The sequence below is a fragment of the Vulpes vulpes genome, chromosome 13 (genome assembly GCF_048418805.1).
Source record: "Vulpes vulpes isolate BD-2025 chromosome 13, VulVul3, whole genome shotgun sequence".
Classification (NCBI taxonomy): Eukaryota; Metazoa; Chordata; class Mammalia; order Carnivora; family Canidae; genus Vulpes; species Vulpes vulpes.
The window spans coordinates 92732909-92760739 of record NC_132792.1 but is presented as its reverse complement, the minus strand read 5'-3'; the positions used below and the strand labels follow the sequence as shown (position 1 = coordinate 92760739).

Sequence of the window (27831 nt, the reverse complement as noted above, 5' to 3'; positions counted from 1 at the left end):
AGTTATTATAATGAACTCTTAAAATGGCTTGTTTTTCTTAAAAATTTAATAATATGGCTGATACGAATTATAAATTCCAAGAATAACTGTCATACACAGAATTGTACAGAGCTGTTTAAGAGATTACAACACTAAACTATTACCTGCAAGCTGAAGAATAGAATGGATTATTTATTTACCATTCTCCACTGAGTTCCAGTCATGTATTAACCGCCTATTTGACATCTCTACTTGAATGTCTAAGCAAATGGTACTACCATCTAATCGGGTACTCGAGTTAAGTCCCTTTATTAGCACAGGTAGTTCTACCTCTAAAATACTTTGTATCTATTTTCTTTTCCACTTCCATTGCTGCCACCCTAATCTAAATCCTTGTTATCTCTCACTGAGTCTGCTGAGACTGTTGAGGAGGACTAGTCTCCTAACCCACTTGTGTACCTGCTTTCCTCAATTCTCCACAAGGCTAGTTGCCAGAGTGAGGTTTTAAAAAAGGAAATTCAATTATGCAAATCCTTTATTTAAAACTCTTCAATTGCTTCTTCTTGGTCTTGAATAAAATCCAAACTTCTTACCAGAGTTTACAAGGTCCTGAGTAATCCTGACTCTCCAGTCTCATATACAATTCTACCTCTGGTGTCCTCATAACCACCAGGTTTGTCTGTATCTCCTAAATTCTGCATTTGTTCTTCTCTCTTCCCAGAAAAGCTCTCTTCCCAGTTCTGCACATATAAATATCATTCTCATCAATCAAACCTCAGCTCAAATGATTGTTCCTCAAGATGACTTTCCCTGATCATCTAAAGGGCTTTTACCAATCACTCTGGTCAGTTCTTCATAGCATCTTATACCATTACTAACCCTGTTTAATTGTTTATTCACTAATTATTGCCCAACTTTCATTATAATATAAACAAAAGACAGAAACCTTGTTTCTCTTGCTTTTTTTTTTTTAATTTTTATTTATTTATGATAGTCATGAGAGAGAGAGAGAGAGAGAGAGAGAGAGGCAGAGACAGAGGGAGAAGCAGGCTCCATGCACCGGGAGCCCGACGTGGGATTCGATCCCGGGTCTCCAGGATCGCGCCCTGGGCCAAAGGCAGGCGCTAAACCGCTGCGCCACCCAGGGATCCCTGCTTTCAATTCTCTATTGGTGGCACACAGACACTCCATATGTGCTAACAGATGTATATCCACGGATAGACTTTTCACATAAGTAAAGTATTTAGGTAAGTAAGTATATCTTTAAGTACCAAGATTTACTTGAATTGTTTTGGATTACTGTCTTTCCCAAACATATAATCCTGAAAATTTGGCCGATGACTGAGAACACTATCATGGCTATTTTTACTGAGGTATTTAGAGTTAGGCAGTTAGAATTCAGACTATAATTGACCCTTTGATGTCCATAACTTCTCAAATGAACAGTCTCATAGAATTTACTTATGGCATTTCTTTAGCACTTTTATTGTTCAGGAGGTTAAGCCAACTGAAAGGACAAATTTATAGTCCAAGCCTGTAGAATAGATTCCTTTTTTGACCCTTCTGGTTGTTAGTAAGGATACATGTTGCTCAATTTGATGCTAGCAGCTGTTTTGCCAAGCCTAAGGTTAAAGCTGATTTACTCTAGGGGCTACCAGAAAGAGATCAAGGACTTGGGTCCTTGATGACATCAAGAAACTTCTACTGTATCAAGGAATCCTAGAGCTCACCCTACCTTTTTTTTTTTTTTTAAAGATTTATTTATTTATTCATTCAGAGAGAGAGAGAGGCAGAGACACAGGCAGAGGGAGAAGCAGGCTCCATGTAGGGAGCCCGATGTGGGATTCGATCCCGGGTTTCCAGGATCACACCCTTGGCTGCAGGCAGTGCTAAACCGCTGTACCACCGGGGCTGCCCTCACCCTACCTTTTTTAAGGCAGTTATATTTTGTTACTCAAGGGACAAGGTACCCTGATTTGGAAACCCCACAAAAGACCTCTTCTTTTCAAAGTTTGACTACTTTTTAAAATGCATTTCTGACTCCATGAAAGTGTCCGTTGTCACTTCTCACTTGTTCTCAGAAAGGATATCATAATGTAAGAAAGGGATATCTGGCACAGGACATTAAATCTGGGCTCTCTTGCTTATTATCTGTGACTCTGAAAAAAAAAAAACATTTAACTCTAAGCCTCAGGACTTTTTTTTTTTTTTTTAAGATTTTTATTTATTTATTCATGAGAGACACAGAGAAAGAGAGAGGCAGAGACACAGGCAGAGGGAGAAGCAGGCTCCATGCAGGGAGCCTGATGTGGGACTCGACCCCGGGTCTCCAGGATCACACCCCAAGCTGAAGGTGGCGTTAAACCGCTGAGCCACAAGGGCTGCCCAAGGACTTTCATTTTTTAAATCAATATCTGATAGTAAAACTGTATTATCATCGTAGTATTGCCATTTAATTAATATTATGGAACTACTAGAATACTTTAATATCGGATAGTACTTTATAAACCTGAAAAATCATAACATTCTTGAGGAAGGGGGGTATGTTTTTAATCTTTATATCCCCAGTGCCTGCCACATAGTAGGCACTTAATAATTACTTGAAAAATGAATTAATGAAATAACGGTATAACCGGTAGATAATCATCAATTTATTCCCAAATTTTCCAGAACAATATCCATGTATAACATATAGCTTTAATTTTTAGGTTAGAAGCTTTAATTCATATAAACTTATATAAATCCCCAGTAAGTTATTTTTCTTACGTCAGGCCAAAACTTTGTGTACTGCCTGCCTAAGGTCACATTCTCAAACTGACAACAGAATTGTCCATTTAAATCTCACCTGTTAAACCAGCAGGATATGAACTTGGCACCACTGAGAATGAAGAAGATGCTCCTCCAAAAGGTGTCACTCCTGAGGATCCTCCAAATGGCGTCATGGAAAGACTGCTAAAATTAACAGATGCTCCCTTTGTCGAAGATGATGGTGCCACTGCAGTGTGTTCTGTTCCATAATGGCTGACACTTGTACTTACAGGTTCTGCAGTATTTTCAGTTCTATATTTAATGGTTGGACTTTTGTTTTCTTTACTTTTAATGCAGCCCATTATCAAATCTATAAGGTGACAGGCAAATATTTTGAGAAGTGGTTAATATAAAGTATACTTCAAAAAAATACAATTCAAAACTTCACCTTAAACAAGGAATTTTTCTCCTGCAAAAAAAGTAACATTAATAAAATAAAGCAAACAAAAGACTAGACAGCTAAAAATGAAGTTCCTTCTCCTCACTTATCTTTATTACCATTCTGCTGAAGCATCATTCCAACCATGTCATTCTCCAGCTCAACCATCTTAAATGGTCCAATGACAACATTAAATAATGTGCTAGGAAAGCCCCTGGATCTGAAGCCAAGAGGCCCAGTGGGAATCCTGGCTTCCTACTCAGTAGTGGAGTGATTTCAGGTATGTTGCTCGACCTCTCTATACCCCAGTTACTTGAAAAAGAATAATAATAATAATAATAATAATAATAATAATAACAACAACAACAACACCTACTTCATAAGGCTTTCTATGAGGTTTAACTTAAACTTATTACAAGTTCTAGGCAATATGTAGCATGAAGTAAGCACTAGCAAATACTGGTTGTATTCCTTCTATCTGTACCAGCCCTCTGTGACAGAAATATAATCTGAGCCACATATATAATTCTCAATCTTCTAGCAGCCACATTTTTTAAAAAAAGGAATAGGTAAAATGGATTTTAACAATATATTTTATTTAATCTAGTACATCTAAAATATAATTTCAACATGTCATCAATATAAAAAAATTTTAATGAGTTTTTTTGTACTAAGTCTCAGAAATCCATTATGTATTTTAAACTTACAGTATATCTCAATTTTGGACCAAGTATACTTCAAGTGTTCAATATGTATTTGTAGCTAGCAGTAACCATTTATAGGACCAGGTAGCTCTGTAGCTTTTCCTTATCTACAGTCATACTCCCAATGCTTACCAAATTTGATCCCAATCTACCTTTCCAACTTTATCTCCTATTATTTCCTCATGCTTATCTATATACACACACTTTCCTGTTTCCCCAATACATATGCCCTACGCTTTCCCAAGTGTGTAGGGATTTTACATCTAAAACTTCTCTACCTGCTAATGTTCTATCCAATCACTAAAGATCATCACAAATGCTATTTTCCATTCAAGTTTTCACCCTCATTATCCTTAAAACCTCCAATGTACTTTGGGGAGTTTTTTTTTTATGGGACTCTTTCATCTTATTCCATTTGGTATCTTGTTTTTTGCTTCCTGGACTAATTCCCACCTTATCCTCAAATTACTGGCAATACATTTCTTAAATATCAAGAGTTACTCATCTTTTACAAACTGTCTGGCTTACCAAGGTTACCAATATTGCAAAATCTGAATTATTATATTCACTTCCTGTGGGAGCACTGAATGGAACTTTCATTAATTTACTTACTTTTAAAGGTCATTCTTGTTTTACAGCTTTTCCTTTCTTATGTGGCATTCAAAAAGAAGTAGATCAGTGATAAGATGACTGACTCTTAAATTCTCAAAGAAGGAGTGAACATTTATAACCCTGGCTATAAAACATTTAAGAGGTAGCTATACTGCAGTAATCAGACAAGAATTAAGGGCATCCAAATTGGTAAGGAAGAAGCGAAAATGTCACTACTTGCAGATGACATGATACAATATATAGAAACTCTAAGGGCTCCAACAAAAAACTATTAGAACTAATAAATGAACTCGGTTAAGCTGCAGGATACAAAACTAAGTTACAGAAATCTGTTGCACTTCTACACAGTAATAATTAAATAGCAGAAAGAGAATGAAGAAAATAATCTCATTTGTAATTGTACCAAAAAGAATAGAACACCTCAGAATAAATTTAACCAGAGGTGAAAGACTGATATACTGGAAGTTATAAGACATTAATGAAAGAAACTGAAGACAGTGCAAACAAATGTCAAGGTATACCATGTTCATGGATTGTAAGAATTAATATTGGTAAAATGTCTATAACACCCAAAGCAATCTATGGATTCAATGAAATCCCAATCAAAATACCAATAGAATTTTCCACAGAATTAGAATAATTCTAATATTTGTTGGATGGAACTACGAAAGACCTGAATAGCCAAAGCAAACTTGAGAAAGAACAACAATGCTGAGGATGTCATACTCACAGACTTCAAGGTATACTACAGAGTTATAGTAATCAAAACAGTATGGTACTGGCACAAAACCAGACCCATAGGTCAATAGAATGAATAGAACAGGGAGCTCAATATAATCCCATGCTTATATGGTCAATTCATCTATGACAAAGGAGGAAAGAATATACAATGGGGAAAAGACAGTCTTTTCAATAAATGGTGCTAGGAAAACTGGACAGCTACACACAAAAGAATGGAACTGGGCCACTTATACTATACACAACAATAAATTCAAAATGGATTAAAAACCTAAATGTGAGACCTGAAGCCATAAAATTCCTAATATAAAAACAACTTAAGGGCAGCCTCGGTGGCACAGCGGTTTAGCGCCGCCTGCAGCCCAGGGCATGATCCTGGAGACCCTGGATCAAGTCCCACGTCAGGCTCTCTGCATGGAACCTGCTTCTCCCTCTGCCTATGTCTCTGCCTCTCTCTCTCTCTCTCTCTGTGTGTCTCTATGAATAAATAAAATCTTAAAAAAAAAAAAACATAAGCAGTAATCTCTTTGACATCAGCCTTAGCAACATATTTTTGGATATATCCCCTCAGGTAAGGGAAACAAAAGCAAACATAAACTATATCAAAATAAAAAGCTTTTGCACAGCAAAGGAAACCATCAACAAAACAAAAAGGTAACTCAGTGAATGAAAGATATGTGCAAGTTATATTCCTGATAAGGGATTAGTATGCAAAATATATAAAGAACTCATACAACCTAACAGCAAAATAACAAATAATGTCGTTGACAAATGGGCAGAAGAACCAAACATTTTTCCAAAGAAGACACACATGTGAAAAGACATAAGACACATGAAAAGATGCTCAACATCACCAGTCATGAGGGAAAGTCAAATCAAAACCAAAATGAGAAATCACCTCCTCGCAGTCAGAATGATTAATATAAAAAAGAAATAAGAAGTGTTGATGAAGATGTAGAGGAAAGGAACCCTCCTGCGCCATTAGTGTAACGTAAATTGGTGTAGCCACTGTGGAAAACAGTATGGAGGTTTCTCTAAAACTTAAAAATAGTACTATGTGATCTACTATGTACACTAATGGGTATTTACCCAAAGAAAACAAAAACACTAATTTAGAAAGCTATATGCCATTATTTACAATAGCAAAGATCCAGAAGCAACCTAAGTGTCCATTAATAGATAAATGGATAGGGGTGCCTGTGTGGCTGTCAGTTAAGCACCCAACTCCTGATCTCAGCTCATGTCGGGATCTCAAGGTCATGAACTTCAGCCCCATGTTGGGCTCCACGCTGGATGTGAGGCCTACTTAAAGAATTTTTTAAATAGATAAATGGGGCACCTGGGTGGTTCAATCAGTTAAGTATCTACCTTTGGCTCAGGTCACGATCCCAGGGTTCTGGGACCGGGTCCTGCTCAGCAGGGAGTCTGCTTCTCCCCCACTCTACCCCTCCCCACTGCTCGTGTTCTCTCTCTCAAATAAATAACACCTTTTAAAAAAACAAAATAAAATAGATAAATGGATAAAGATATGATATGTACATACACACACGCACGCACGCACACACACACACACACACAGAGGAATATAACTCAGCAACAAAAAAGAATGAGATCTTGACATCTGCAACAACATGGATGGACCTAGTAGGTATTATGCTAAGTGACATAAATGACCAATTCTCGATTTTTCTTGTTACACTTCAGTAAGTTAAAGCTTTTGAGATTTGTCTAATTATCCAAATTATTAAATTTATATTAGCATAAAGTTGTTTGTAATGTTTCTTTATAATTACACAATCTTTGGGGGTTTCTATTAAGAGTTCTGAATGATCAACAAAGATTTTTTTCCTCTAGCTAGAAAAAATTCAAATGCCCACCGCCCCTGCCCCATGACCTCAAAGGGCTATTAGCTCATATCAACCTGGTCAACTTTTTGCCTGGCTTTACTCGTTTCACTCTACATACATACATTCCAGAATTCAGAGAAAAATAAAATATTAGACTCCTAGAGAAGCTTTTAGAATTATTTTTCTACACAGTGTCCTTTTGGAATTTTGCACTGCAACTTTCAGCTGCCTCAGCCTCCATGAATTCTGATCTCTGTCTTCTCAACTTGTTGAGACCACTGTCCTTTGCTCAAGAATCCTCTTGCTGCTCTGTAATTCAGACTATGCCTATAGGCAGGAAGTTGGAGTGATTAGGTGATCATACAGCTCACTTGTTTGTTTCCCTCATTTCAGGGATCACAGTCCTGCACTGCTGTTGTCTTAACATCTGAAAACAGTTGTTTTATATATTTCATCCAGATTTTCAGTTTTTAGGGGTTTTTTCTGGGGGGGGGGGGAGCAGGGACGGTAAATCCATCATGGCTACTTAAAATGTTCTTAAAAATTAATCCCTAGAAAAAACATTTCATTCTCTGGTTTTAATGTCATTAAAGTACAAAGGGTATTAATTTCCAAATAAATTTGTACTTCAGTTTATATAACAGATTTATTCTTTAATAATGATCACTTTCAAACAAATGAACATTTTAAGTGTTTTACTATAATTGCTTAAAGTACTCTGTGGGATTTTTCTTTTAATTTCAAGAAAATAAAATAATTTTTAAAGTATCATTTCCATATGTGCCCACACAGTAAGTCTAAAATTTATACTTAGGGGGCAGCCCCGGTGGCGCAGCGGTTTAGCGCCGCCTGCAGCCCAGGGCGTGATCCTGGAGACCCTGGATTGAGTCCCACATCAGGCCCTCTGTATGATGCCTGCTTCTCCCTCTGCCTGTGTCTCTGCCTCTCTCTCTGTCACAATGAATAAATAAATAAAATCTTTAAAAAATGAAATTTATACTTAGCTTAATGCACGGAAAGCTGTTCTGAACTCAAGAAAGGGTTTTAATCTAAAGATAAAAATGGTAATGGGCAGAAGGTAAAAAATCTCATAAGTCAGAAACTACAGAACAATGTGATCATACAGATTAATCACCAAAGGCTGGTGTTTCAGTTTGAATGCGTATCTTGACAGTACGTTATCACTGCTTTATTGCTAGGAGCTTATTACTTCCTGGATTCAGCATCTCTATTTCAGTGCTCCTGATGCTTTAACCAGCTCTTTTGCTCTACTGGGATAGCTGTTCCCTACCTCATAACTTCTACTTACTTATAATTTTGATTCATTTGTGGTCTATCCAGGTTCCCGCAATTTCCCAGAGCCACTGCTTGATTTGTCCAAGTTTGCAACGATATGAAGGAGAATAAAAGCAAAAGCCCTAACTTGCTGACCAATTATGGTTTAGCCATCAGGTGCTTACTCCATGGTTCTCCTTTAATGACTGTGAGTCTAGAAGGTACCATCATGACTATTCTGTTTAGCATAAATTCTTGCTTTTAGCTATACAGATGCACATTTTAGCAAAATGTAGAGTGAAAACCTTTCAAATTGAAATAAATTTTTGTGCTAAAATCAGGTTAATACAAGTTGACTCCAACCACACAGGTTTGATTGCACAGGTCTACTTATACACAGGTTTTTTAGAGTACTGTAAATATTTTCTCTTCCTTGTGATATTAACATTTTCTCTTTATTGTAAAAATACAGCATTTAATACATGTAGCATACAAAACATGTGTTAACTATTTGTGTTATTGTTAAGGTTCCTGGTTAATTGTAGACTATCAGTCGTTAAGTTTTAGGGGATTCAAAAGTTATACATGAATTTGACTGTGTGGGGGCTCAGCACTCCAAACCCCTAAATTGTTCAAGGGTCAAATGTATATGCAAAGTTTTACCTTGATTCCTCAACACACCTGAACTACTTTCTCATTTTCCCTGGATAATGGGCAAGAAAAAGTGTGGAACTAAAAATATCAACAGTTTTGCTGAAGAGGCAAGTTTTCAGGAGCAGAGAAGTAAAATGGGTCCTTACTATTTCTCATATGACTGTCCACCACTTAGCTGTGTGAGCTTTGGCAAGCTACTCAACCTTTCTGTGTCTCAGTTTCCTCAACTATAAAATGAGGATAATAAAAGTAAGCCTCCTGGAATTGAGGAGTTATCTGTAATGCACCTAAAACAGTACCTGGCATATATAACTCATTAATGTTTGCTATCATGGTGATGATTTTGATAATGAGGGCTCCCCTCTCCAGAATATAAGAATGGGAAAATTGAAAAAAAGTATTAAGTATAACACATACAAATGTAGACCTCAATGAATTAGCAGAAACGGAATACCAATGTAACTCATCACTCAGATCAGGAAACATACTGACAGCAACCATTGTACTGGAAATATGCCTTGCAGTAGATAGATTACTGGGTCACAGGGTATACACTGCTGGACAGTTTTCCAGGGTGGCTGTACCAGCTTATACTCCCAACAGCAGAGTGTGAGAGTTACCATTTTCACATCTTCACAAGTACTTAGCATTTTCAATCTGTCTGGTGGATGTATGGTGGTCTCTTGTGATTTTAACTTTACATTCACAATTACTAATGATATGAGTGCCTTTACATGTTTACTGGCCATTCTCCTTTGTGAGAGGTCTGTTCAAGACTTGTTCATTTTTCTATAGGGTTTTCTTTTTCTTATGATCTATAGGCATTCTTTGTATTTTCTAAATATTAGAGGAGTGGAATTTTTATCACCTTCACTCCTCTATTCCCTTAGAATAAAGCTAAGAACATAATAAGCATCAATAAATTTTTCAATAAATGCTTATTTTGTCTGTCTTCAGATCACCTCCATTTCTACAATTCTGCTTCACATTTTGGCAATTTATGGTGATACTCAACCTCTAATTCTACCAAAAGCGTTTCTAACATGTTGACTACCTAATAATCTTAAAAGTAAAGATTTATAAAGACTTTTATAAATATTTATAGAGGTACTCCAGATTAATTTCCCCAATTTACTTTCCTAACCTGCTTTCCCCAACACTGTTCAAATTCCAAAATACAGACTTAGGGCTAGGGAAGACAAAAAAGCCAATTAGAAGTTAACTACACAAATCAAAAACTGTGTTTTAGGTGGAAATAGCAGGATGTTCAAAAGCACACAGACAAGAGAAAACAAAGTGGATTTTGAAACCACAGAGTTCGGTGCTGAAGTACAATATAAAAGAAGAAGAAGAAGAAAGAAGAGGCCAGAATAAATAGCAACAGGGAACAGAGCATATGTCACAAGGTTTTCTTTTTTTAAAAAGACTTTATTGAGATCCCTGGATGGCGCAGCGGTTTAGCGCCTGCCTTTGGCCCAGAACATGATCCTGGAATCCTGGGATCGAATGCCACATCAGGCTACCTGCATGGAGCCTGCTTCTCTCTCTGCTTGTGTCTCTGCCTCTCTGTATCTCTCATGAATAAATAAAATAAAATCTTTAAAAAAGACTTTATTTATTGAAAGTGCCCGTGAATGCAGGAGGGGTAGAGGGAGAGGGAGGAAGAGAACCTCAAATAGACTCCATACTGAGTGTGTAGCCTGACAAAGAGCTTTCTCTCACGACTCCAAGAATAACCAGAGCCAAAATCAAGAGTTAAGCGCTTAACCGACTGAGCTACCAAGGAGTCTTGCAAGTATATTTCCTTCTAATTAAACTACTTTAGATATATGAACATTAATTTCATTTTTGTTGAAAGAATAAATTACTGAATTGAAATGTGGCCCTGAATAATCTATCCAACAACCCAACAAGTTGTTTCCCTCCAAAGGGCCAACCATAGCAAAAATTCTATAAATATTTGCAGGTTTTCCAACCATTTCCTTTTTTTTTTTTTTTTTTTAAATGATAGTCACACAGAGAGAGAGAGAGAGAGGCAGAGACACAGGCAGAGGGAGAAGCAGGCTCCATGCACTGGGAGCCCGACGTGGGACTCGATCCCGGGTCTCCAGGACCGCGCCCTGGGCCAAAGGCAGGCGCTAAACCACTGTGCCACCCAGGGATCCCTTTCCAACCATTTCCTAACATCAATTCCAAAGGTCAGAAAAAAATGTTTTTCAACTTTATACATATGTACGTGGTCATATAGCAGAACTGCCTATATTGAACCTGCTTTGTTACAGTGTGACTAGTAGAGCTGGAGCAAATTTGATATATTTTTTAATGCATCTGGCTCAATCATTACCAGGTAACACACTGTGCAGTGTGTTGAGGTATTTCGTTTTAAAAATATTTTATATATGGGACACCTAGGTGGCTCAGCGGTTGAGTGTCTGCCTTTGACTCGGAGTGTGATCCCAGAGTCCCCGGATCAAGTCCCACATTGGGCTCCTTGCAGGGAGCCTGCTTCTCCTCCCTCTGCCTATGTCTCTGCCTCTCTAGGTCTCTCAAGAATAAATAAACAAAATCTTTTTTTAAAAATGTATACTTTGAAAAAAAAATGTATACTTTGACGATGCTTTGTTTCCAAAGTACTTTATTACTTAATTTGATCCCACAATAATCCTAGTATGTTACCAGCAAAAGAATAAGGATAATCTCTACATCATATAAGGAACCTGAGGCCTGGGGAGATTGACTTACTCTAGGAGTTGAGGCTGTCTTCTGAGTTACCTTCTCTCCTCTACCCATACAGAGCCTCTAGGAAAGCTTTCTGTGTTCTTTGATTAAGTTACTAAACATTAGCCTTTAGAAAATGTTACAAACATGATACACTATTGGCAGTCAGCTTCACTGCCCCACCTACTATACAAGTCTAACTGAAAACAGTACCCCACCCCTCTGCACCATGACCATGTTGCCTTATTAACAGTGATTAATATTTCTCAGATAACTTAACATACCTTTGAACTGTTAAAAAAAAAAAAAACACATCTACATTGTATCTGTAAACTACCTCTAGCAAGCTGAGCAATTATTATATGCTGTATCCAGGGGAAGAGGGAGCCCTAGTTTGTCATTTTGCCCAAATAGCTCCAGTTTACAACTAAGTTTTAAATCTGTAAGAAATCCCAAAGAAATAAATTTATAGAATTAATCATAAGATTTGAAATGATCAGTTCTCCACAGGTCATAATGCTCTATAGACCATAAACATAAAGAAGGATTTTTCTTCAACTTTCATTTTTAAATCTCTTCCCTTTAGCATAAAGCACAAAGGGCAAGCAGGACTAGGAAAGAATAGAAAACATAGATGGAAAGGAGGAAACAGCAGACTACTAAAGGGCGTGCACTTTGTCTTATAAAAGCAAACAAAGAACTTAATTTTCCAAGAGGCAAAGGAGAACAGAACAGAAAATGTGAGCAATGGAAAACTGAGCTTGCAGGGCTCACTGATAGCAATTTTCTACTTTTTTTTTTTTTTTCAGTTTAGATATACCAACAATTCACCTTAAAGAAAAAGTAAGCCCAATCGTTCTAAATTCCTCATGGTTCCTTATGGTTTCTTTAACGAAATCTGGCATCAGATCAGCCATAAGACCTAATGTAAGATATATATAAAGAATACCTAAAATGTATTATATTAGGAATTGTAATAAAAAAAATCACTTATGAATTAATGTAAAGTCCCAAGATTTTTAAAAACCAATTATATTAAACATGGAATAGATCTGAGTTATGAAGCCTCCAGGTAAAAGTTAGCTACTTCTGGCCACTTTAGGCAATCATTAAAAACAGTTTGTTAGTAGAACACTTGTAAATACTTACCAGGCATCATTCCCTCTACAAATTCAGTCAACTTTTGAAAAAAGCCAATTTTATACCTATCTTAAAAATTTTATCCTCTGATTTTCACACTTTATCTACTACTTCTTTACCAAGACTTTATACCTGCTATTAGAGTAAATAATTAGATATTATTTTCAAGTCGTAAAGTCAATTAAATGCTCCTCAGGCACTGTTTGGATTCTTCTTTAGTTGAGAATTTTAAAACTTAACATATCATGCAACTATTTAAAAATGTATATACCCCCCCCCCCCCCCGTTTTATCTCCTTAAGACTAAAGAGCAAGAGAAACTGGATACACACTTATTTTTAGAAAGGTTATTAAATTGACCTGAAAGTCTTTAATTTTCCTCAAAATTGCATATTTACTTTATTCCCATCATGCTTTTGCTGTAATAATACCTTGACTTTCAATGTATGCTTTAGCTAATAGACTTAAAACTTAAAAATTTAACTGGTATATAAATGGAATATACAACTGTACACATGAAATTAACACAGAAGATTTGGGGAGAAGGAGCTTTCAGCAATAGAAGTAAAAAGCAAGGAGTAGTCAGATGTGCTTCAAAAACCAAAGTAAGTTACATCAATCAAGTGAAGGGGAGCATAGCTGGACATGAGCTGGGAAATAAGGCAAGAAGTAATCAGTTTAATCTGTTACAGTTCTCAGAAACTAGGAATCTTTCTGATCTTTGATACCTTTGATACCTTTTTGGTCTTGTATTCTGTTCAACCACTAGCCTTTTCTCAGGAATTAGCAGAAGGTATGACCTTGCCTCTCATACTCAAGCTACTATTTCTAGTAATAGGAGTAAAAAAATTTTTTTTAAGTTTTAACTGATATCCAAGAATGTAATCTGTTCATATTATCTAAAAACACTTTTTTCCAGTTATAAAAAAACTTTATTTTGAAATTTTAGATGTACAGAAGTTATAAACACATTTTGAGTATATGTGCTGCCAAAGCCAGCACAACAAATGTTTCTTTTTTTAAAGATTTTATTCATTCATTCATTCATTCATGAGAGAGAGAGAGGCAGAGACACAGGCAGAGGGAGAAGCAGGGTCCATGCAGGGAGCCCGATGTGGGACTCGATCCTGGAACCCCAGGATCATGCGCTGAGCCAAAGGCAGACGCTTAACCGCTGAGCCACCCAGGCGTCCCATGTTCCTTTAAAATATTGTACTTTTTAGCTTATTTTCCTACCTAATACCCTTTTCACAAGCAAGATGATATATATATTTTTTTAAGATTGTAATTATTTATTCATGAGACACACACACACATAGGCAGAGGGAGAAGCAGGCTCCATGCAGGGAGCCCGATGTGGAACTCGATCCGGAATGCCGGGATCATGCCCCAAGCCAAAGGCAGATGCTCAACCTGCTGAGCCACCCAGGCATCCCAAGATGATATATTATTATATGTAGTTTATTTTGCTAGAATTTGATACAAATTAAATATCTGCTTCAAAATTTTAATTGCCAAATGTTAAAAGGTTTTTTAATTTTTTTAACTTTAAGAAAATTCTATCCTGTCATCAATAAATAAAAAAGTATGGTTTTGGTGTACACTAGGTATTTAAATGTTTGTTGTTCAATTTTAGCCTGTTTCAGTCAAAATCAATGCCAATATAACTGTCTGGATATCTACTAGGTAAATGGGTATGTTAAATACTGATTTTGCCTTTAAATAGGCCTCTTTCTGGGCACCTGGTTAAGCGTCTGCCTTTGACTCAGGTCATGATCCCAGGGTCTTGAGATCGAGTCCCACATTGGGCTCCCTGCTCAGTGGGAAGCCTGCTTCCACTTCTCCCTTTGCCCCTCCCCTCTGCTGATGCTCTTTCTCTCACTCTCCATCTCAAATAAATAGTATCTTTAAAAAATAAATTTAAAAAAATAGGCCTCTTTTTTCCTCTACAGTCTACAGAATAGTAGTAATTGTAAAGTAGAAGGGCAAAGGCAAGCAATGACTTTCTAGCAATTTGTTGCAAGAGAACATGGTTTTACTTTTTTAAATTAACAGAAGTCTCAGATCTTCTAAAATATCAAAATTTATTATATATATACCTACAGGCATTCTCTCCCAGAAACATAGAAGATGAAAAATTAGTTCTAGTTTTGCCAAAATACCCACTCACTATGAGTCTCTTTTAACTGGCTTTTAGCTGGGCAGCCACTGTTAACACCTTCCAAGAATCTCAAATTTACTGTCTCCAAAATGGGATCTGTCATCTTTCTCATCAACACCCACTCTTCTTTCTCTATTACCCATGTTTCAATTAATGGTAAGTAGACACTACCTTAGACTCCTGAGAGTCATTTTTAACTCATACTCCATATATCTAATCAGTCACCAGGAGCTGACCACACTACCCTGTAATCTCCAAAATTCTTCTACTTCTCCAATTAAATTACTACCTCACTTGGCTACTAATCATTTGTATTAATGCAAAAGCTTCCTTAACTGACCTCCATACCTCTTGTGTTACAGTCTTTCCGTCTTTATTTTATTTTTTTATTTATCCATGAGAGACACAGAGAGATGCAAAGAGAGAGGCAGAGACACAGGCAGAGGGAGAAGCAGGCTTTATGCAGGGAGCCCGAAGTGGGACTCAATCCAAGGTCTCCAGGATCACACCCTGGGCTGAAGGCAACGCTAAACTGCTGAGCCACCCAGGATGCCCTCTTTCCATCTTTTCTGGTTGTAGTGTGAAGATGTGTCTTCTACAAAGAAAATCTGATTAGGAATGTGAAAATGAATAAAGGAAACCTCATTTCAAATGGAATTGGGAGGCCAGAAGGGGAGTTCTCATGCCCTACAGCTTTTCCCCCATTGTGGGCCCCAATAGGAAAAGACAGACCTCTCACTTCCAACAGGAAGCCTACTTCTCCAACGGGAGGAAAGAAGAATTTCTCCTTGCTCAGCAACAAGCTCAGCCAATAAGAAAATACAACTCAGCCAATGAGAAATCTCACCACTCTGAAGTCTCAATTTTCCCTAAAGGACTTTTGTTCAACTTCCAACTTTCTCCTTTTCTCTACAAAGTAATACTCTTCTCTTTTGATCTCGACTTGCCCATGGTGTCTCAAATTGCAATGCTCTGCTATACCCGAATAAATCCATTTTCCTGGTCAAAATAACTGACAGTTATAAAGGTTAACAGGAGCCTTCAATGGCCCTAATTCCCTCTTGCTCCTAAAACACCTTAACATGAAATAGAAGGCTCTGCATGATTTTTTTTAACCTCTTCTGATATCTCTTTCCATTCATCTCCTGCATTCTATGTTTCTCATATTAAACACACCATGGTTCTTTTCATACATACTTGGCAAAACCTACTTTTTCAAAAAAAAAAAAACAACCTGCCTTTTCTTATGCTTGACTTAAGACTACCCAACTTTCAGGTCTTAGCTTAAAGATTCAAGGAATCTTCCCTGAATTCTCAAGTACTCTTACAACATATTTTATTCCCTCCCCCAACCATTTACTACCCTGAATTGTCATTGCTTGTTTGTCTCTATCTTCCTCTGAACTGTAAACTCTGGGACAGCAAATTTTTTGTCTCTATTGTAGCTTGGCCTACTATCTACCCCACAGCTAACATCCAGTATTTTTAGAGTGAATGAGTTAAGAACTAGCTTTGGAGTAAGACCTGAATTTCAATCCTGGTTCTGTCATTTATTAGCTAACTGTGCTCCTTTATCAAATTACTTAAATTGCTCTGAAACCCAAAGCTCCTTTTTTTTCCCCAGGATTAATAATATGTATCTTGCAAGGTTGTGACAATTAACCGACATTATATGGAGAGTAGCTAACACATACTCGAACAAAGCCATGTATCTGCATTGGTTAAGACTCTTCTAGCTACAAGGACAGAATTTTTTTTTTTTTAAGATTTTATTTATTCATGAGAGACACACAGAGAGGCAGAGACATAGGCAGAGGGAGAAGCCAGCTCCCTGCAGGGAGCCTGATGTGGGACTCAATTCCAGGACTCCAGGATCACAACCTGAGCCAAAGGCAGCCCTCAACCGCTAAGCCACCCAGGTGCCCCACAAGGACAGAATTTGACTAATGGTAGCTGAAGCAAAAAGGAAAATTTTTATAAAGCATACAGGAATTTCTCATTGAATTTAGTCATAGGGAAAGACTAGAACCAAGAACTTAAATAACAGAAAGCATATTTATTTGTTTTTCCTGGTCCTTCTGTCTGTCCCACTTCCAGACCTGTCTTCCCCATCTCCTCCTCCCCTTCCTACTTACTGATCTCTCTCTCCTCCTTCCCCTTTGTCTGTTTGTTTCACTCTCTCTCCAACCTTTCACCTCTGCTACCCTGTTCATCTGCGTCCTTTTTCTCTCCAATGGCAAAATGGCTTTTTCGACTCTTTACATGGCTGCCAATAGTTCCAGAGTTACAGATCTTCATTTTAGAGTGATTCTAAGTATGAACTCCACAAATTCCTACAGGACTTCTAGCCCGGACCCCTCCAGCCAGTGGCATCACCATCAAAACATGGCAGATGGGGAAGATCTTAGAAAATAAGAGAGTCTAGGCAATCAAAACACTAGGGGCTTACTACTTCACCCATTAAGTAAATGCTACTAATGTTTCACAAGAATTATTTTACTTAAGTGAATTAGCCATGGTAAGACTATTTTAGTAATTCGTCAAGTTTTAAGTTAAACTTCTCTGATTTTTATATATGAATGGAAAATGTGACATCAACACACATGTAAAAAGGATTATCCTCTTTAACTCCCCGAACTTGTGATCTGAACAGCTAATGATGTAAGACAGACTACAAAGTTATACTTTTTTATATACATTAATTAAAAAAAGACTTAAGGACATTCTAAGAAAGTTTCAAATTATACAGCACACCTTTAGCTAGAAACCCAAAGAGAGGTGGGAAAATATCTCAAAAACATCTTTTAAAATTTGGATTAGCACTCTCTAAATGCCTTCCTCATATCTTGTTCCAAACTGAACAGAAAACTTTATATAAAGTAGAAAAACCACGGCAGCCCTGGTGGCTCAGCGGTTTAGCGCCGCCTTCAGCCCAGGGCATGATCCTGGGGACTGGGGATCGAGTCCCACGTCAGGCTCCCTGCATGGAGCCTGCTCCTCCCTCTGCCTGTGTCTCTGCCTCTTTCTTTCTCTCTCTCTCTCTGTCTCATGAGTAAATAAAATATTTAAAAAAAAATAAAGTAGAAAAAACATCTGGGAAAAAATCATCATATAACCTTTTACAGATCTCTATACAATAAGTATAAATCCAATGTTATAATAAAACTAAATCTGAGAGCTCAACTTAGTTGAATTGGAAAAAACAGCATAAAACAGTAAGAAGTGAGTTAATTTATCTACTTCTCTGCCTCTATACAAATGTATCTAAGTTTCTACACATACCACTTACTGGTTAATTTTTCACCTGACATTAATATTTGTAATATACAATGAAAAAGTTTTTTAGCAGCATCCCTGGGTGGTTCAGCGGTTTAGCGCCTGCCTCCAGCCCGTGATCCTGAAGTCCTGGGATCAAGTCCCACATTGGGCTCCCTACATGGAGTCTGCTTCTCCCTCTGCCTGTGTCTCTGCCTCTCTCTCTCTCTCTCTCTCTCTCTGTCATGAACAAATAAAACCTTTAAAAAAATGTTTTTTAGCTGTTTCCTTTAATAATAAACATAAATTATTTCATTAAAGAAAGCAGGAATGCTAAATTATTAACTGAGTCTTCCCAAATTTCTTATTGGCAAAGAATGCCAATTTTTTGACAATTTTGAGACACATTTTGTCATATATGTGTCATATATATGGCCAAAACTTTTCTTACAATTTTAAGTGTCCAGAGGACATTAAACACAATTTTCTTTTCTTTCTTTTCTTTTCTTTTTTCTTTTCTTTTCATTTATTTATGATAGTCACACAGAGAGAGAGAGAGAGGCAGAGACACAGGCAGAGGGAGAAGCAGGCTCCATGCACCGGGAGCCCAATGTGGGATTCGATCCCAGGTCTCCAGGATCGCGCCCTGGGCCAAAGGCAGGCGCTAAACCGCTGCGCCACCCAGGGATCCCCTAAACAGAATTTTCTAACTTCTTCTTGTATTAAGAGAAAGTTTTTAATTTCCTCCATGCTCACTATATTAAAATTTAAATAACAGACGTGGGGCACCTGGGTGGCTCAGTCAGTAGCATCCAACTACTGATCTCAGTTCAGGTATTGACCTCAAGCCCCATACTGGGCCCCACGTTGGGTTCCACACTGGGTGTGGAGCCTATCTTAAAAATAAATAAATAAATAAAATAAAACAAAATTTAGATAACAGATATAAAGTAAAAAGGTGTTGGATTGGGACGCCTGGGTGGCTCAGCAGTTGAGCGTCTGCCTTTGCCTCAGGACATGATCCTGGAGTCCCGGATCAAGTCCCACACTGGGCTTCCTACATAGAGCCTGCTTCTCCCTCTATGTCTCTGTCTCTTACGAATAAATAAAATCTTTAAAAAAAAAAAAAAAAAGGTGTTGGATGCACTAATTCAGACAGCAACTACTGAACATACATGCATTACTCCTGTTTTATAAATGAGGAAATTAAAACCTGAGATTAAGTAACTTGGTTCTATGTCACAAAGCTAGTAATAGACAGAGCCAGAGGTAGAATGAACTCAGATTTTGTCTGGATTTTTTTTTTTTTTTTTGTCTGTTTTCTACTTCAACTTCAGCCAAAACAAATTACCTATTTCTATTGCTACCATAACAAACTGTCACAAACTTGGTAGATTTAGGGATGCCTGGGTAGCTCAGTGGTTGATTGTCTGCCTTGGGCTCAGGTCATAATCCCGGGGTCCTGGGTTCAAGTTCCACATCAGTCTCCCTGTAGAGACCCTGCTTCTCCCTCTGCCTGTGTCTCTGCCCCTATTTCTCATGAATAAATAAAATCTTAAAAAAACAACAACAACAACACTTGGGCAGCCCAGGTGGCTCAGTGGTTTAGTGCCGCCTTCAGCCCAGGGCATGATCTTGGAGACCTAGGATGGAGTCCTAGGTCGGGCTCCCTGCATGGAGCCTGTTTCTCCCTCTGCCTGTGATCTGCCCCTCTCTCTCTTTCTCGCTCGCTCTCTCTCTCTGTCTCTCATGAATAAATAAAATCTTAAAAAAAAAAAAAAAAACTTAGTAGATTTAAACAACACAAATTTATTACCTTACCATTCAGAAGCCTGACATTGGTATCACTAGGCTAAAATCAAGGTGTCAGCAGGATGGCATTCTCTCCTAGAGAATCTGTAAGAATTCGTTTTCTTGCCTTTTCCAACTTCTGAGAGCTGCCTGCATTCCTTGGCTCATGGAATAGTCTTTTCATCTTCAAAGCCAGCAATGCTGCATGGCTAAGCTTCTGCCTGTTACATTTCTTTGACTCTTCTGCTTTCCTTTTCCACTCTTAAAAACCCTTGTTACTAAACTGGACCCACCTAGATAATACAGGCTAATTCTCCGTACTTTAAAATCAGTTACTTAGCCACCTTAATTCCATCAGCAACTGTAATTCCCCTCAGCTATGTAACCTAATACATTCACAGGTCCTGTGAATTAGATGTGGATTTTTTTGGGAAGCCATAATTCTGCCTATCACAGTGCCTATATTTGTAATAAATAGGCTACCAAAATTATAATGTTATGGTTTAGACAGTGAGCATGTTTTGGCTCAAAATGTATCATATGTTAGTTAATTAGGTACTAAGGAACATAATTTTTCTAAATTAGGAGAATGGTTTAATTTATTTAGCTCTCAAAGTAAAACAAAGTGGTTGAGTCAACTGAATGAACTCACTCATCTAACTAGGTCTTAGAGGGAAATAAGCCAATAAGAGATACCATCTTCCTCTTCCCTTATCAAGCCTCTGAAGCACTAGCCTTGGGGGGCAGAAAGAAAAGAGTAAAGCTGGCCTTGTTCTAAGTATCTGGAAGGAGACAAAGCATTGTAAAAGGCCTGAATTCTGGTAACAGGACTGTGGTTGGCATAAACCTGTTTGGAAGGCACTGGACCCAACTGTTCTTCAAAGACACCCTAATGAGAATTTGACAGGAAACTGGTCTCAGGAGCAGTTACCAAAATTATCAGGGATTTAAAGATGGGAGACTTTGGGTGAGTACATGGGTGACTTCCTTCTTTGTTACACCACCAAACATGGAGGGATTTTCTTTTTTTCCTTCCCTGGAGAAAGGTGCTGAATTGCTATGAATACTTAATTTGAGTGAATTATTTGTGAGTTAGCCTACTCTATTAAGATTTATCAGTAAACACCCAAATCAAGGCTCATGTCGTTTTATGTGGTCATTTGCACATATGCGCAGAGCTGTGAAAATTTAAGTTGACAGATCCACATGTCCCCAGCTCATGTCAAATGAGGCTCTCATACCATAAACAGGTGTCCTTTCAGCAGTCTATCTAGTGTCACTTTGTGTTTTATTGGTGATGTTACTGTTTAAAATGGCTCCCAGGTGTCAATTCCCAAGTGCTGTCTAGGGTACCGTAAACCAAGAAGGCTATGGTGTGCCTCACAGAAAATACATTATATAAGCTTCACTTGGACATCAGTTATAGTGCTGTGAGTTCAATATTAATGAATCAACAGTATACATTAAATATTACATATGGAACAGAAGCACAAATGGGACAAGATAAATTGATCAGTTGACAAAAATGTTGTAACCAGAGGCTCACTGGAACCTAACCTTGTAACTCCTCTACGAGCAAGGAGTCAGTATTCACTAATTCAGTGTTCACAGTGACTTTCTAAAACATAACTATTGCAAAAAATGACAACTGACTGTATATAAACACTTCAATAGGGAAGATTTCTAGGCGTCAAAAGTTGATGCTTTTCTAAAGTTTTGATACAGAGGCACCTGGGTAGCTCAGTGGTTGAGCATCTGCCTTTGGCTCAGGGCGTGATCCCAGGGTCTGGTCCCGCTTTTCCCTCTGCCTGTGTCTCTGCCTCTCTCTGTGTGTCTCTCATGAATAATTAAAATCTTTTTTTTTTAAGATTTTATTTATTTATTCATGAGACACACACACAGAGAGAGAGAGAGAGGCAGAGACACAGGCAGAGGGAGAAGCAGGCTCCATGCAGGGATCCCGGGACTCCAGGATCACGCCCTGGGCTGAAGGCATGCGCTAAACCGCTGAGCCACCCAGGGATCCCAAATAAATAAAATCTTCAAAAAAAAAAAGTTGTGATATGTACTGTCAAATTTCCCTCTAAAAAAAATTTCCCTCCAATAACAAATTTTTAAAAGAAAAATCTAAGATGCTGTACCTTTAAAAGTATATCTTATTTGTTCTATTTTTAGTTTTTTAAAGATTTTATTTATTAGAGAGCAAGCGAGAGCACAGGCAGAGTGAGGGGCAGAGGGAGAAGCAGACTCCCCACTGAAAAGGAAGCCCATTGTGGGGTTTGATTCCCAAACTCCAGGATCATGACCTGAAGGCAGACACCTAACCAACTGAGCCGCCCAGGGTACCTATTCTATTGTTAAATTATATCTTTAAATGACTTGAAACCCCCAACAATATTCATACCACTTTTGCATTTTTAAGTGAATTAACATTCATTCAAATGAATTGTTCTATTGCTTTGCCTCAAGCAGGAAAAGTACTGAATTTGCTAACCATGTATTTCATTACCAAACACTAAAATAAAAACCAATGTGAGCAAATTGAGAACAAGTACGACATTCATATTTTATATGTATATTTAATAATGTACGCATTCACTACATTTCTTTTTTTTTTTTTTTTTTTTTTATTCACTACATTTCAAAGCGTTTTGATGAATAAACAGGTAAAGGACGGAAGTAAACAGAAGGTAGTATACCAAGTAGTCTAATTAAGCAAGTAGGGTAGAATAAACTAATGAACTGACTTATAATCTAGTAAAAAATATATATATTTTTCTTAGATGACAATAGCTACAAAACAGATGACTTTTACTGAGCAATTTCTACATTATAGCCACTGTGCTTAATACTTAAAATGGCTTATCCCATTTAAGTCTCAAAATATCCTAAAAATAATTACTGTTACTCTTCATATTTACAGATGCAGAACCTGATACACGGAGTTACTTGTCCAAGGTCACATAGCAAATGAGGCAGTAAGATTCCAGAACTCCAGTAGTTTTTTACTAGTGTCAAAAAGAACACGTTTAAAGCTTCAAGTTGTACAAATGTGTCCCTACAATAATCTCAGGTACTTATTTAACAAATGGATTCCTGGCTCTCAGTCTTGGTTTACTGAATTCGAATTTCTAGAGGTAGAATATAGGAGTCTACATTTCAACAGACATCCCAGGTGATGAGTAGCAACAGTGAAATTTGAAAGCCACCACTTTTAAGTATGTGACTGATCCCCTTAGTCCTATGCTAGACACACATATATTCCTGTGCTAGAAGCACACTATAACCAAAAAGAATCTTGCCAAAAAAAAAAAAAAAAAGAATCTTGCCTTTGCCATCTTCTTTGTGTCTTTGTTCATATTATTGTTCCTCTGCAATGTACATTTTATTTATCCTTCAAAACATACTCAAATCCCACCTCTGCCACGCTTTCCCTGAATGTTTGTTTCTCTTTTCTTGAAATGCCATTGAACTTTAAGCCTCCAATACAAAATTCCTTACAGGTCTGTAGTAGCATATTTAGCTAATAAAAAGAGTAGAGTTTCCTTTTTATCTCCTAAAAAGTTATATTAATTAACAAGGTGCCTTGTTTTTTCTTTTGAAGTTTGTTGAAATGAATTACAAATCCTTTCCTAATCAATGTTTACAACTTAACCCAAAAGATAAATATTAGCCAAAAAATTAATGTTTGAATCTGGCTCCTTTAACTGAAGGGAGTATAGATAAAAATACTGTACTTAAGATTTAAAAAATTAATTCAAAAAAAAATTAATTCAACCCACAGTAAATTAACATATCAGATTAATTTAATAATTACCTACATCCCCTTTAAGCTCTAAGACTTGACAATGCTATGACTTCAAAAACTGCTCTAACCTCAAATGTCAGTATAAAATGGGTGAGAAGAAAACAGCAGCTATATTAGAAAGGCAAAATGCACAGTGACCATTTCCAGATACCTCTGACATCATCTTATCAATTCAAGGTGGCAAAAGCAATTGATAATATTAGTTTTTGCATTGCTTATTACTTAGCAACAGCTATTATTTCCATGTAGAAATATTATAGATTAAAAAAAAGAAATATTATAGATACTTGAATGAATTAAATTTTATGGGGAAAAAAAGAATTTGATACATATCAAATTTTTAAATAATTGAGCTCCATGGACTGTATCTGTATCATAAAAACAAATATATCTGCTTGACATATGTTCTGAAGAACTTCATTCCATCTATAATTTGAATCTCCAAAGAATATGAAGTTGCCTACTTTTACTTTCTGAAGTAAAAAATTACTGTGGAAATAGTATGAAGTAAAAAATTACTGTGGAAATTGTGTGAATGTTCTAATCTGATAAAGCTGTTGCATTAAAAGATCAAGTTCTCAATTAAAGAAAACCTGATGTTTTCATTCCTTCTACCTTCATACTGTATGATAAGCCTTTTACCCTGAGCTAAGAATGATCACTTATTTGAGTTCCTTAGCATAACTTTAAGAATTAAAGCCAAAATCTTGGTACAATATTTCTGAACTATTCCTTACCTCTGTACTATTGAATCCTGATAGCATTTTTTAAAGACATGTAAAACTATGTGAATATAAAACATTTTCTAAAGTCTTATTAAAAAAAAAAACATGTTTGGGACGCCTGGGTGGCTCAACAGTTGAGCATCTGCCTTTGGCTCAGGTTGTGATCCCGGGGTCCGGGGATCTAGTCCTGCATCCGGCTCTCTGCAAAGTGCCTGCTTCTCCCTCTGTCTATGTCTATGTCTCTGCCTCTCTCTGTGTGTCTCTCATGAATAAACAAAATCTTAACAAAAATAAATAAAAATAAAAAATAAAACATGTTTGATTTTCAAGGTTTCTCAGAGGAGTGGAAGTTTCCAACTAAGAATTTTTTTTTACTCTCCAATAACTACCTTATGCTATTACCAGAATCTTAACATATTAGCAGTATTTGCTTGCTCAGAGCAAGTATGTAAAAAAGTTTGCTTAACTTAATAATTATATCAACATTTGTCATATAATTATGGCCCACATTTTATAGTATTTCTGGTTTGGAGAATAGATATTGAAATCTATTTAAATCATCCATATATACATGAATACATTACTTCTGACTGGAACAATTTTTTGATGTTTTTATCATTTATTGCGTATTGACAACAGAATACATGCTATAAAACCTAAGGAAATGATAACACAAGAATGTTCTGTTTGAGGCACCGACTGGTTCAGTTGATAGAGCATGCAATTCTTGGTCTTAGGGTCATGAGTTCCAGCTCCACATTAGGTGTAAAGATTTAAAAAAAAAAAATGTCCCCAAGTTTTCCTAAATGAGTATATAAGCTTTTTCATGATCCAACACTTGTGTCAAAGAAGAAACAGACTAAGTTATAAAATAAAAAGAATAACAACTTTCTACCTCATAAGTGAGCTGCAGTAAAGGCTATATTCAGAGCAAAGTTCATAGCCTTACACATTTACTACCAAAAAGGAATTAAAAAATAAAAGCCAGAAAAAAAAACCCAAAAAGGAGTATTTGTAAATCATAATGAAATTTCCTTTTCTGTTGTTTCTAATTCATTAACTTTTCTTTTTTCTGTTCTTTCACTATTATAATAAAAAATTCAAATAAATATGGTTTACAAATAAAAATCAGTGAAATACATTGCTAGATTTAATCTTATCAAAAAACAAAACAAAAAACATAGTATTAGGTCTAAGAAGAGTGCTAAAGCCTTTGAGGATTTGAAAAGACCACAAAAGGGAACTTTGTATAACACCCTAATAAAATTTTAACTAGATGAAAAGGATGAGTATCTAGACATACAGAAATTAATAAAATTAGCTCAAAGAACCTAAAGAAATCAACAAGTATGAAAATACTTCAAACCTTTTCCAAAAAACATTAAAACAGTATGTATTTCATGGGTAAATTAAATTTTCTGACACATGAATAAATTAATCCTATGCTCTTTAATCTCTTCCAAAGCATTCAAGAAAAAGCTTCCTTATCTTTTTAGTGATAGCCAAATACTGATAGAGCCAAAAAATTGGGGGAACAAGGGCAAGATCTAGTGAAGACGTTCTCAGTAAGGTAAATCTCTTTCTTCCTATGCTCAGGAATCCTTTCTTGCATAGCTAGCAAATATAAGTACTACTTAGTCACTAGCTAATTAGTCTTCCCGAGAAGTAACTGCACTGAAAATCCCTTGTATTCTATAACCACCAAGGACCAGCAGCAGCATTCTCTCCTCTCCCACCATATTTGATCACTGATGTTTTGGTCAACAATGTTTTGTTTTTCAGATTTAGAGTCTAGGACAGCCCTGAAAACGCAGCACAAAGAATAAAATAATGTAGCTTTTCTACTCTCTCATCTTAAAACATATCTAACTGGTCCTTCAATTTTTCTAACCTTTTGATATAAAGATTTAACCTAACAGATAGGTAGAGGCCATTTGTCTTTTAGTGAATGCAATTTTCTTGGTTGTAGTACTGTTTCAACAGATATTCTGGGTTATCAAAATACCTGCTTCCCAACCACTCATAACCCAGAAGAATAGGTACCAGAAGAATGCTAGAGCCAATGAGCTGACATAGAACTCCTAAAAACCCTTGGGATTTCCTAAGTGGTAAAAGGAACACCTTTTGATCCTCATAATAAGTCTCTTTCAACCACATCTGAGTTTATGTTAATATGGTGATTTCTGGAAAGCCCCTAAGGGTAGGGGGCTGGTCACCAGAGGACCAACCATGCATGATTAGGTGGTTAGGACTTTCAGCCCACTGTACACTCTCATTTCATGGAAGGGAAAAGAAGCTGGAGGTTAAGCTAATAACCAACAGTCAGTGATTTAACCAGCTATTTCTATGTAAAGAAGAGTCCATAAAAATCCTAACTGATTTTTTCACGAAGATGGCGCCGAAGGCGAAGAAGGAAGCCCCTGCCCCTCCCAAAGCCGAAGCCAAAGCAAAGGATTTGAAAGCTAAGAAAGCGGTGCTGAAAGGCGTGCACAGTCACAAAAAAAAAAAAGAAGATCCGCACGTCACCTATATTCCGAAGACCCAAGACCCTGAGTCTCCGAAGGCAGCCCAAATATCCTCGAAAGAGAGCCCCCAGGAGAAACAAGCTTGATCACTATGCCATCATCAAGTTCCCCTTAACTACTGAGTCAGCCATGAAGAAAACAGAAGACAACACACTTGTGTTCATTGTGGATGTCAAGGCCAATAAGCACCAGATCAAACAGGCTGTGAAGAAGCTCTATGACATTGATGTGGCCAAGGTCAACACCTTGATCAGGCCTGATGGAGAGAAGAAAGCATATGTTCGACTGGCTCCTGACTATGATGCTTTGGATGTTGCCAACAAAATTGGGATCATCTAAACTGAGTCCAGCCGGCTATAAATCTAAATATAAATTTTTTCACCATAAAAAAAAAAATCCTAACTGAAAGGGCTCAAAGACCTTCCAGGTTGGTGAACATTGGGAGGTGCTAGAAGGGTGGCTTTCCTGGAAATTCATGCCCTTTCCCACATGCTTTGCCTTATGCATCTCTTCCACCTGGTGGTTCCTGAGTTGTATTCTTTTGTAATAAACCATTAATCTCGTAAATCAACTGTTTTCCAGAGATCTGTTAGCCATTCTAGCAAATTATCAAACCTGAGGAGGGAGTTGCTGGAACTCCCAATTCATAACCTTGTTGGATAGAAGCTGTGGGCAATCTGAGAATCCATTATTTGCAACTGGCACTTGAGATT

General features: G+C 37.0%; 1 protein-coding gene and 1 pseudogene across 2 annotated transcripts in view; one reads left to right on the top strand and one right to left on the bottom strand.

Moving 5' to 3' along the window:
• The window catches only part of YES1 (YES proto-oncogene 1, Src family tyrosine kinase), a 69453-nt gene that overhangs the window by 23814 nt on the left and 17808 nt on the right, over positions 1–27831 (bottom strand). For both annotated transcript variants that reach the window (XM_072735048.1, XM_072735049.1), the window contains exon 2: positions 2825–3097. In XM_072735048.1, the coding sequence (XP_072591149.1) occupies positions 2825–3089 (265 nt within the window). In that variant the 5' untranslated portion in view covers positions 3090–3097. The remainder of the gene's footprint in view (positions 1–2824; positions 3098–27831) is intronic.
• Positions 26984–27508, top strand: LOC112925744 (large ribosomal subunit protein uL23 pseudogene; annotated as a pseudogene).